The 12,019-nt window shown below is 36.4% G+C and overlaps 1 protein-coding gene across 5 annotated transcripts in view; it reads left to right on the top strand.

Moving 5' to 3' along the window:
* Window positions 1-12,019, top strand: part of SEMA3D (semaphorin 3D) — a 142,973-nt gene that overhangs the window by 97,230 nt on the left and 33,724 nt on the right. For all 5 annotated transcript variants that reach the window (XM_065839042.2, XM_065839023.2, XM_065839050.2 and 2 more), the window contains exons 9-11: window positions 6,998-7,112; window positions 7,526-7,595; window positions 8,928-9,072. In XM_065839042.2, coding sequence (XP_065695114.1) covers window positions 6,998-7,112; window positions 7,526-7,595; window positions 8,928-9,072 — 330 coding nt within the window. The remainder of the gene's footprint in view (window positions 1-6,997; window positions 7,113-7,525; window positions 7,596-8,927; window positions 9,073-12,019) is intronic.

Below are 12,019 nucleotides of genomic sequence, written 5' to 3'. Positions count from 1 at the left end.
AAAGATAATTCAGTAGAAACCTTTGGGTGTGATGTTTAAATACTTTCCAAAATAAAACTCATCATTTTCTGAAGTGAACCAAACCGTTATGCATGCTTAATGCGGGTACATTGCTATTCTGAAAGAAATTAACAACAAATCTGCTTGAGGAGCAGGAACTCAAACACTGTTTATCTCACTCATAGTTGAGATAGAGAGCTTTTCCACAGTGGATGTGTCCTACAGTCTTGTAGTTTTTGCTATGGTTGTGATAAAGACCCTCTTTACCTTTGTCTTAGTGCCTAGAGATGAATGCCCAGAGTGGCATCCTTACCCATAGGTCTCGTATCAGCTTTCCAATGACACTGAGTCATCTTGCCATACATTCAGCTAATTGAGATTCATTCTGGTTTCATGCCAAAGGCTTCCCTGGTTTCAGTCTTGCTGGGTATTTATTCATTTCAGCCAAGAAAACCAAAAATAGGCTCAACAATAGCCATGACACTCCTTCATGCTGATGACTGTAGATCTGTGTGCCCTTCTTGCCTAATACTGCTGTCTACATAGATAAGGGCATGGGTTGAGACAAATGTTTAGTATTTCTGGTTTTATTTCATCTTGTTTGTTTTTGAGATCTGTATTTGACCCTGGTTATGTAATCATGGACATGCACAGAGCTCAATGTGTGATTTAATCCACACCCTATAATCTTAGCCCATGGAAAATATTATACTATTAATATTAATACTATTTAACCTCTTCAATTCCTTTTACAGTTAAGCCAGCCAGTACTGAGCAGTGACAGGTTCTGAGATCAGTAATTATACTGCACTAATGATGAAGACCCTTTAGTCTTAGTGCCTGACACGGTGGCTCTGTCTCAGGATGTGGAAAAAAAGCAGGGAGCCAGGACGAGTTGTGCATTAGGTTCTGGACTGTAACAGGTGATGATTTCAGAAAAGTGTTCAGAAATGGCAAGTCCCAGGGAACAAAAAGTAGTCTGTGGTTTTGCATATCTGTATTCTAGACTATGAGTATTCGATTTCAAGTTGTGCTGGTATTGAGTCATCAAGAAAGATGTGAAAAATGATTGTAGAAAGATTCTCTGAAAACAGGTTTGCCTAGGGGAAGGCTTAATGTCCAAGTCACATAAATCTAGAGGAACTTCTCATTATACTTTTGTAGGAGATAAAGGGCACACAGCCTTCACTCCAATCGTCTGAGGAGCACTGTAGAGATACCAGGCTGATGCATGACCCTGGAAATCAGGAGGGCTGAGTTTACCCCAGGTTTTCTTGTTGAGGTGATGTGCAACTCTGTGCAGTTCCTATCAGGGGTCTGAGTGTGTTTGCTCCTTTAGTTCTGTTGTCAAATTATGTACAATGGCTACTGATGTTGTAGGGACCTTGCAAGGCACAGTTCATAGGCTTAAGAATTGCATCATTCTGCCAGACCGAACTTGATAAGGGACATAGCTGTGAGTGAGCATGCGGTACATGAGGCTAAGTTCCACTCAAATCTTCATCGTTGGATCACGTAGTTCAAGCAGCAGAAGTATTATATGCTCGCAATATCCAGTGTCCACAGGTTTTGCTGCCATTTTACACGAAGCAATATGCAATCCTATAATGAGAAGCTTTCCCCATGAAAGGTTTTATAATCTCATAGAAACAGCAAAATTACTAAATAGAGTTACCACATTCACTGTCAGGTGGGGATTGCTGACACAGAGTTGAACTGACTTTGCCAAGTTTACTCAAGACAGAACAATCAAAGATCTAAAATCACATGTACCTCCTTTCTCTTGTTTGTATTGCAAGTGTATTTTTATTCTTTCCCAAGTTACAGCTCATGTGTTTCTTGATGGTTTTGGATCTGACCCATAGCCTGATTAAAACATGGGAGGAATCTTTCATTTGACATCAGTATGGTTTGGATAAAAGATTTTCAACTTGAATCCCTGAAAGAGTAACTCTTACTTTCCCGTGTTAGATCAGTACCTAAGAGAGATGGGTAGGACCAGAATATGCAATGTATAATGAATTAATTAAAAAATAACTATGAATTTGAACACAGAAGTCCAAAGAAAATTGTTGGTATAAAGTCTGCTAGAATTTCTTGTTTTGTTTTTGTTTTGGTTTGTTTGTTTGTTTTCCCATAATGTTAACCTTACCTTTGTTGCAGGAGATGCTGTTTGTTTCTGGTGGGTTTGTAACATAGCTAGGCTTCACACAAGAGAAGGGCTGCAGGGCCTTTTGCAGTTTTAGCACTTTTCCCTTATGTTCTCATTTTATTCAGGTCAGGAATTCACTTTGGATGGTCCTTCTGCACATCTTGCCACTGGCTGTCATTAATAACCTGCTTCTAGGAATTCCACTCATTGTCCTTTTGTCTTTTTTTTTTTTTTTTTAAATTATTTAAGAGGCAGTTCAGGATAATTACTGTCTTTAAAGTTTTATGAATCATGGTGTTTGACATCTTTGATGTTGATTGATTTTCAGAAAACTGCACTTTTTGTTCTAATGTTCAATTTGTCACTGTTACTTGCAAACAAATAGAAGATTTAAAACCAGAAAGATGCAGATGTTCTTTAGATTGCCTTCTGTTTTCCTACCTACTAGATTTCAAGACTGACATTTGTGCATTTTTATGAATCTACATTTATATAATACAATAGAATAGACTAGACTAGACTAGACTAGACTAGACTAGACTAGAATAGAATAGAATAGAATAGAATAGAATAGAATAGAATAGAATAGAATAGAATAGAATAGAAAATAGACGCAACAAAGTGTTTAATATAAGTTGATTTTTGAATCACTTGTTCATAAAGCAATTTTTTTCTGATTTTTTTTTTGTGATAAACATCTTTAACTAGAGGATCTGAAAAATCTGTTGTTTTACTCAGTTATACATAAATTGCAGATCAGAAAATTGAGATTTCTCTGGATGTCTCCCAAGAAAAGCATATGATATAACTTCAATTTACTCCAAAAATTTTACATTGTGGCATTTAAACAGTATTCTTCCTAGATGTCAGAAAGCCATATGCTTACCTGTTCTCATTAAAGTTGTATATTAGATATTTGAATTCTTGATGTAGTTCAGTAGAAACCTGATTTGTCCCTTCAAGAAATTATTTTTAGAACCAGCTCCTTGAAAAGTGTTGAAATGTTAACGTTTCAGTAGAATGAAAGTGTATCTCATTTATTAAAATCATATTGGATTACTTCCTCATTTATCTAGATAATTTCTGTCTTTAAATATTTGTGATATTTTTTGGTAATATTTTCTCAACAGGTGACAGATTGAACTGTCTGCCTTCTAGCTGACAATTATCTAAATCTCTAACACAGGCAAGCACAAGTAACCAAGGTTTTACAGGTGCTTTTTGCTCTGTGAAAAGTAAGGTATTTCAGGCAGATGTGTTGATATCTGTTACAGCTTGTGAGATTACCTAGCAGTAAGTGTTAATTAAACCTTTATTTATATTCAAGATGAAGTATGCAGTACTAAGTGCCTTCATCTGTACAACAATGAAGTTTATAGTAAACACTGCTAATCCAGTGTGCTTAGAACTGATATTTTGGGAGATAAGAGTTCAGATACTCACGGCTGCTCATCTGTTACAAGTAGATTAAGCCATATTTTTGGAATGAAAGGCTTGCTCATGCTGCCTTCTCCTTCTCTCAGCTCTTAAATTTATCTTGTTTTTGTCTCATCTCCCTGAAATATTTAGCATTCTTTGTCTTCAGTACCAGTATCTCTTGTCCCAAATCATTTCAGTGCATCCAGACCAATCTTTGTTTTACTGAGTTTCTCTCTTCCATCCATTTTTTCCTATCCACTGATGACCCAGCCTGTACATCTTATATTCACATCATGCTCTACATCTAGCTCACTATGTTTGAGCATGCCAGTGATTCATTACAAACTGATATCATTAAATAATCTTTTCCACAGAAGAGACTGTGTTCTTTCTGTACCAGCCCAGTCCCAAATGAGATTGTGGGCCAATATGTCTTTTGTCCAACCTCTCAAATGCCAATAAACATGAACTGTGCTGATCCAAGGAATCTGCAAGAGAGTCATCAGATATGATGCAAAGCCAATGAGTGCATACTAACATGTCTGAAGGAAAGGAGAATAATCACATGTCTCCAGCACCTGGAACCCATGTCAAATACTGACTTAATATGCATAAAAAATCATGTCAGGAAGGAAGGAGTGCACTTTCTTAAAGAAAAAAAAAAAGCAAAAGGGGAGATTTCCAGAGTGTAATAAGACAACTATTACTTGAGAGTCCGGGAGCAAAGATATTCCTATACTCTTAATAGCTTTTGAACCTCAGTCAGTGATTCTTTGGCACATATTAGGAAAACAAAGACACTGCATTATTTGGAGATGACATAAAGAGTTGAAGAGTATTACATGAATGCTAATCAAATAATAACGACAAACCCTAAAAAACACAAACAAAAACAACCTCCTAATAAAATTCACATTTGTACATTTTGTTTCATTTACCCATGGCAATAGGAAGAAGCATGTTGGAGGTTATATCAGCATATTAGGTGTGTAACTGTCTAAATCAGTGAAAGGTCTTTTCAGACTTTCAATTTCTGCACCATAAATTTTTCACTCTCTGGCTTCAGAAGGATTTGGTAGCTGACAGAGTGCTGGCTGGTCGTTGAATTCCCCTTGCTCCTTTACAAACTGCACAGTGTTATTGGCAACTTTCGGATATGTAAGGCACACCTAGTGAATGTCTGTTCTAATGTCCCTTAAATTCAAGTAGCATGTGTCCTGGCTTGAGAGTGAGGAAATATAGATACATCTTAAATCCAGGGGAATCTTATACTTTAAAGCATATAGCACTTGCTAAGACTGCTTTCTTTGAACAGAGTATTTGGTTCACACCAGTCTTTAGGAACTCAGTGGAACTACTGATATATTTAAAATAAGTATCTGTGAAAATGGTCCGTTGGATCACAGTTTAAGGGTAGTAAAACACAAGTGCGTATTTTCCTGTCTCCTGCAAACGCGGAATGCCTATGACGACAGGAGCAGAAGTTAGACAAACCTGATTTTCCCATTCCAGCCTCATCACATCTTGCTTCCTCCCCACTTTCTGATCCTGGCCAGGCAGTTGGAGACATCTCAGAGTCCTGCAATGCTGCACCGCATCCACCAGAAATCAAAGTGGAAGCCCTGCAATGTGAGAATTGTTTAGCTAATCTGAATTACTAGAGGAAGTAAAACTTTAGGTTTCTTCCTTTTTAAGATTCTTTGTTGCGTCTTTGTAACTGTTTTGTTTTAATTACACCAGAAAGTTTATCTGCCATGCCTTTGAACAGAACACACACATGCAGAGCTTCTTTTTCTTATTGGCTCCAGGCTGCTAATTTTGACACCTTTGTAATAAATCTGTTGGCTAGATGCAAAGCTTCAGGCTTGGCAGGACCTCAGGAAATGAAGGAAGGAGGTGGCAATTCTTGTAAGAACAGGAGTTCCAAAGGCGATAGATTAACAGGAATCATTTCCAACTGAGTTAACCCATTGAGAAGTAGCAAGTACATGAAAAGGAAAAATGGTTAGAGTGAGTTACCAGGGAAGTGTTACTCCTTGTGAAGTTCAGCACACAAACCATCTTTCTGGATGTCTGTGATATTTATGATACAGCTTCGGAGGGCCAAATAGAGTCTATGGAAATACCTTGTAATTTCCACAACCCAGTGTTCCCTTCTGGCTGGTTCTATACCTTCAAAGTCTCATAACCAATTATTAAAAAAAAATATATTAAAAAGTCATTTCTCCTGATGAATCTGGAGGAGATGAATACTCATGACCAAATTTGTAGTGCTTAAATTTACAGCACAGATCACCTAAGCTTCAAAGTTTATAAATTAAAAGAAGGAGCCACCTTCATGGGGTAATTCAGAACCTATAGCTGTGTGACTGCTGTTGGTAATAAAAATTTCTCTTAAGTGTTTAGATTCTTGGTATCTGCTGGAATATCATTGTCCTTACGGTTTTTCACTAGGAAGAAAATTGGGGCCTAAATAACATTGTGGAACCTAAATAGATTTGTTATTTGGGGCCAAAGGGGACAGATACCTTTATTGATTAGACTTTTCTGGTACTCAAAGGAAGGATGTAAACTCCTAAGCAAACTTCTAGTTCCAGCATGTTAAAATTTAAAACTTTCATCTAAGATCCATTTTCCCCACACCTTTCTATTGATCCAGGTCAATAATTCATCTATCCAACAGAAGGGTAATTCAAATTTCAAATGACCTTTTATAGTATTTTTTCTTTCTCCAGTGTCTAAAGGAAATTCAGGCAAATATGTTCATATCTTGGAAACTCATAGTAAAGTAAATGAAATAAAAATCCCTTTTGTGGAGGATAGACTGATATTTCCATAACAAGGATTATTAAAATAATGTGACTGGTTTTCCCTGGAATGTGTATATCTATGTGTACTATGTACACAAAACAAACTGCACAGTATTTACATTACAAGAACTGCTGATGAATATGTTTTTTTCTTTTTATTTTCTTTTTTTCTTTTTTTTTTTTTTTTTTTAAAGAGATCTATCCAAAATATTCTGTATTATCATCAGGTTTTTAAATAAATCTTGAAGAACAACTGATTGCAAAAAATAGCACCACAGGGAACAAGAAATCATGTGATATAGACCTATGTTCTCATAGCATTCCAGCTGTAGAACTGGTGAGAGAACTTTGCAAACAGATTTGAGTATAAGTAAGAAAACTGGATTGCCCATTGTCTGAACTTAGAAGTGAGTACTGGAGCTACCTATAAAAAGGCCGTCCTACACTCTTTTCGGAAAAGAAAAAAAAAAGAAAAAAAAGGTTTTTAGTTGTTGTATTAAGATCAAACTGTGGAATCAACTTGAAGAAGCACAGTCAATACTCTGTTACTATCAAATATCATATGATAAAGCTCTTCTTTAATATTTAAGTCCTTTAATTTTTTTATTCTTATTAGAATGATATGGGAGGTCAAAGGAGCCTAATAAACAAGTGGACTACATTTCTGAAAGCCAGGCTAGTATGTTCAATACCTGGTCCTGAAGGAGCAGACACACATTTTGATGAGCTACGTAAGTTGGTTTATCTTTAATGTTCTATGTTAACATCAGTTTTGCTTGGGCCTTTTTTTTTTTTTATTGTAGAAGCACTATGTCTTCCTCTGATTTTACTTCTCAAACAGTGCTGGTAATACCTCTGACTTTTATCAGAAGTCCCTGATTATAACTGGAATTAGTCTGATCAGAAATATGGGGTTTTTCCCCTCTCACTCCAAAAGCTGGAAAGTGAAATTCCGATCCTTTATAAAAAACAAATGGACAAACTTCAGAATATTAGCACAAATTCACATGGCAGAAATTAGAATTCAGACAAAGATAAAGCTTTAATATATATTTACAAATGTCCAAATTATAAATTATAAATGCAGAAGTATTCAATGGTGTTTAATTAAAAATAAAAAACAAAAACATTTTTCCCATTGCAGAAGATATATTCTTACTTTCTACAAGAGATGAGAGAAACCCACTGGTATATGGAGTCTTCACTACAACAAGGTATGTGTTAGAATCACATTTGCCTCTGGAAACAAATTCTGAAGATGTTAATAAGACCTTTTATTAAATCCTTCTATTACAAGATCCTAATTTGCGAGAATGGTGAGAAACTGCTTGAATAAGTCTTGTAATATTGGAGCTGTAGACACTAAGGGCAATATTTTCAAAAGTGGAAATATAAATTGTGTTTCTAAACTTTGTGTACCTGACTTTTGAGAATGATTATACAAAATAATGAAATTTTAGCCATCGAAAAACACACTAGTTTATATTATCCTCATTGAGTTGAATTTACAAATTTCAATCGTGTTTCTTGAGCAATCAGTATTTCTTATTTAAGGCAAATCATCATTGTGAAGCATTATTCCTGTAGGTGATAATTTCACATCAGGTCTTTCTTAGGGTCAAAACCCACTATGCTCTAAAGAAATATTCTGGTGTTTACACAGACAGCAGTTGATGGAAGAATAACCCATCTTTATCTAGAGGCAATAGATTAATTAATGAACCCCTCAGCTGCAATAGTGATGTGGTCTATATTGAATTGTCAGCAAGAAAATAAATAATTATTTGTTTTGTCTCCAGAACCTTTGAATTGCGTGTAAATAATATGGACTAGCCAAATGCTGAACAGTATGAGTACAATAAGAATTGCCAAGGCACTCCTTAATTCAGAAGCAGCCACCACAGTGACTCCATAAAATAAATAACCAGTTTAAATATTTAAAATTGAATGAAATGTTGCACAATGAATGTAATGACGTATGAAATAACTAAAGTTCATACCACCCAACAACCTGGAATGGTGTTCTCTGGGAAACTGAATACTTTGGGGTTTATTTTAGAAAAATATGTTAAAAAAAAAAAAAAAAGTAGAAGAATGAATGTTTATTTCTATCTTTTCTATTGTCTGTCTAATGCAACCTGTAATTCTCAAACGCATCACCTGTAATATCACTAACATACAGAGTTCCAGATATGAATACAATATAAAGGAATATACTTCATTTCCATAAAATTCTAATCAAAATAGCTAATAAATGATATCTGGAAACTGCCAGTCACTAGAAAAAATGGCAGTCTATCAACTGGTCCCAAAGGCTAGTTCCAGGTTTCAAAAAAGCAAAGGTTTAAACTCTACTGACAGTAACATTAAATATCTGAAGTTATCAGACTAGTGCACATTGTCTGTTGTTTAGCACCACTTATATCAGCTCTCATTTGTAGGGTTGATCCAGACCCCATTGTACTATGTGAAATTAGTTAATTTGCTGGACAGCATGCACTCAAGAGGTGTTTACAATATCCATATTAATCCATCTTCTTTTCCAGCTCTGTCTTCAAGGGCTCTGCAGTTTGTGTGTACAGCATGGCAGATATCAGGGCTGTTTTCAACGGCCCTTATGCTCACAAAGAGAGTGTGGATCATCGGTGGGTACAATATGAAGGTCGCATCCCATATCCCAGACCTGGTACAGTAAGTGTCTCATTAATTATATACTTCTATTTTTACACAAAAGCAATCATACTTCACACCCCTCCCCAGATCAGTAATTTATATTTTCCACTCAGGATGTTTCAAATTATCCTCTCAACCCTTTGCCTTCTGTTGACAGCTCAGACTTTTACCTACCCTATATGTATATAAATATACATTTTTCCATGTCTCTGAGATAACATTGTGTCCAGACTGTCTATTTCCTGATTGTCTCTCGTATTGTAGTCTCCTACTGTACAGCTGTATTTCTGTCTGTTGAGATCACCTCTGAGGCATCAACACTTCATAAAAGGCCAAAGGCATTTCTTTATGAAGCATTAAGTTATGATGTCATATTTTATTTGAAGTTTTGTATTTCTGTTATCTTTGTGTCTGTAAAAACCTGTTCCTTGAGATACGGTCATTGATTCTATTATGATGTGTGTTTGTGGATGTGTTGTGTTTTCAAGAAAAAATAAGGAGTTGCTCGAAATTTTATGTGATGAAAGATAAGTGCTAGGAAGAAAAGAGAAATTTAATATCTGGAAACACTTCTAAATCCCAGTCTCTTAGACTTCAGACTCAACAATCAGGACAAAACAAAGAAAAAAGTTTTGAAAGAGTTACTAAAAAATTCTTCCCCCACTTCTCTCTTGGTATCAAAAAGAAGAAAAAAAAAGCATGGACCTACATTACAGCTGAGGAAGAAAATAGTATTTTAAAAAAAATCATCTAGTTCAAAAAAATCATCACAACTTTCAGCAGTCCTTCATATGTAGAGTATAAAAGAAGAATGGTTTAAGAGTAAGGTAGATATTATCAAGGACAGCTTTATACTATCTTGGTCAGGTACTCAGTGAACTAGTATCAGGCAGCTGCACAAATCCAGTCTAGGACTGACTCACTGAGCTGGACTGCTGCTGATACCTTGCCTAGAAGGCATCTGAATGTTTCTGCACTATTTCTCTGACATCAGCACTGGTGTGACCTTTGATGCAAGCCACATTACCTAGCTTATTTAGCTTTTCTTTTCACCCATGTCCTTGTGTTTTCTTCATCATCCTTCCAATACACCCAGTTGCATGGCCTAGACCCATGCTTTTTGCTGCACTCAGTGGTCCCAGGTCAGGTCATGAGCTCTGATTCACTCCTCTCAACTGCAGGCAAATCACAGTTCTCTATAAACACTAAGGCAGCTCCAGAGACTGATTTGGCCTTCCTAGGATCTGTGCTACTGGAGCAAATGAGCTCCTAATTTAGACAATTTAGGCACTGTAGGCTTAGGCATCTATCTCTCACACAGAATACATAATGCCCCCAGAAAAGAAGATTATTTTTTTTTGCAACTCCATTACAACTTAAGAAGTGCAGATGAACTTATTTTTAAGTACAAAAATGGTGCCAGTGAGAACAATAGCTGGTCCCATGGCATCTAAAGAGATTAAAATAACTCCTTCGAAAAACTCTGAGTGCCCCATAAGGATGAACACTCTGCACAGATAGACGGGTCATAAGCTCATTGCATTTTTGAGTGTATTAGCCATCACATGGCTGAGTGGGGATTCGCAAGGAAGGAAATATGTCATGCTGAAGCATGTCAATGCTGATTTTTATCACTAATTTGAATATCCATGCTTGCAAGTATTTTAAAAGTTGAAAAGTTTAAAGATAAATGGATATTTTCCATAAGTCTTCCCTTAACTCTCCAACTGCTTCCTTTAAGCACCTGATAACAGCTGTGAGAAAATGGTCTCATAAAAATCCTTAGGACCTCCATACTCAGTGAATTTCTGTAGGAGTTTGTCTGACCAAGGACTGAGAAGGGAAGTGTATTTCACCGGAGAAAGCTCTCAGGAGAAAACTATCTGTAATATTTGCTATGTAGATAAGGTAAATGTATCGCTGCACCTTTTGTCTTAGTAAGCTGGACTGCGACATATTTTGGGCTCAATAGTTCTATATAGGGTATCCAAATAAGTAGATTCATGGTCTCATAATGGGCTATGCCCAGCCTCTGGATATGAACAGATTTAGGCTGGGATCTGAAAAAGCAGCACAGTGCTCAAAGGCAAGAAAAAGAAGCAGCATGCTACACCCCTGCAGAACACTGTAATGTGAATGCTGAAATACACTTCCTTAAAGATTAATTTCATAATTTCTTGCCAGCTACAAGGTGGTTCAGGAATGCTCAGTACAAAGCCAAAGAGGGATAATCTATCCTTTTCTAAGTTACTAGAACATTTTTTTTAATTTAAGCTCTCCCTAAGTGTTGTCTACAATTATCATAGCTAGCACTACCTGATTTTATATTTCTCATATTTTAAGTTACTAGCAAAGTCTAAAAATGGCTATACTAGGAAATGCGTTTCTTTTGATGTTTGGCTTTGAGAGAAGCATTAACTTCCTTTCAGCATTTATACAGAAGCAGGAGACTGCTTACCCTAATTTAACTTTCTGCTCAGCTGCCTTTATCTCCTAAGTAAATAAAGCTGTTTCACTATAGAGGCTGTGAGTTCTTTGATATTGAAATTTTGACAAAATGCTTCCTGTGGCAATTTGTGTCAGAGATAAACTCCCGACATGACCATGATATCATGCATTCGCAATGCTGAGCAGTGTGCAGGCAGCAGGAGCCCTTGCCCAAGGTCCCAATGCTGCTGCAGGGTCCGCCTGCCCTCTGCTGTCATGGGGAAACCGCTGAACAGGGGCACTGGGCATCACCAGCACACTGCACACCATCGATGCTGCAAATCGTACAGCTCTTTTATTCTAACTTCTCTCATCGGTATTAAAGAGTAAGTGGAAATAAGAGGCAAGGCTTCAAATCGATTTCAATTTTGAAGCTGGGAAAAAAAAAAAAAGAAAAAAAAAAAAGAGACAGAAAACCCCTGCAGCTTTGAAAACTGACAGAGCTTGTGTTTTGTCTTCTTCAGCTCTTTAAAAATTG

Source organism: Patagioenas fasciata, chromosome 1 (assembly GCF_037038585.1).
Source record: "Patagioenas fasciata isolate bPatFas1 chromosome 1, bPatFas1.hap1, whole genome shotgun sequence".
Classification (NCBI taxonomy): domain Eukaryota; kingdom Metazoa; phylum Chordata; class Aves; order Columbiformes; family Columbidae; genus Patagioenas; species Patagioenas fasciata.
The sequence above is the reverse complement of the archived record's forward strand: the minus strand, read 5'-3'. Positions and strand labels throughout refer to the sequence as shown.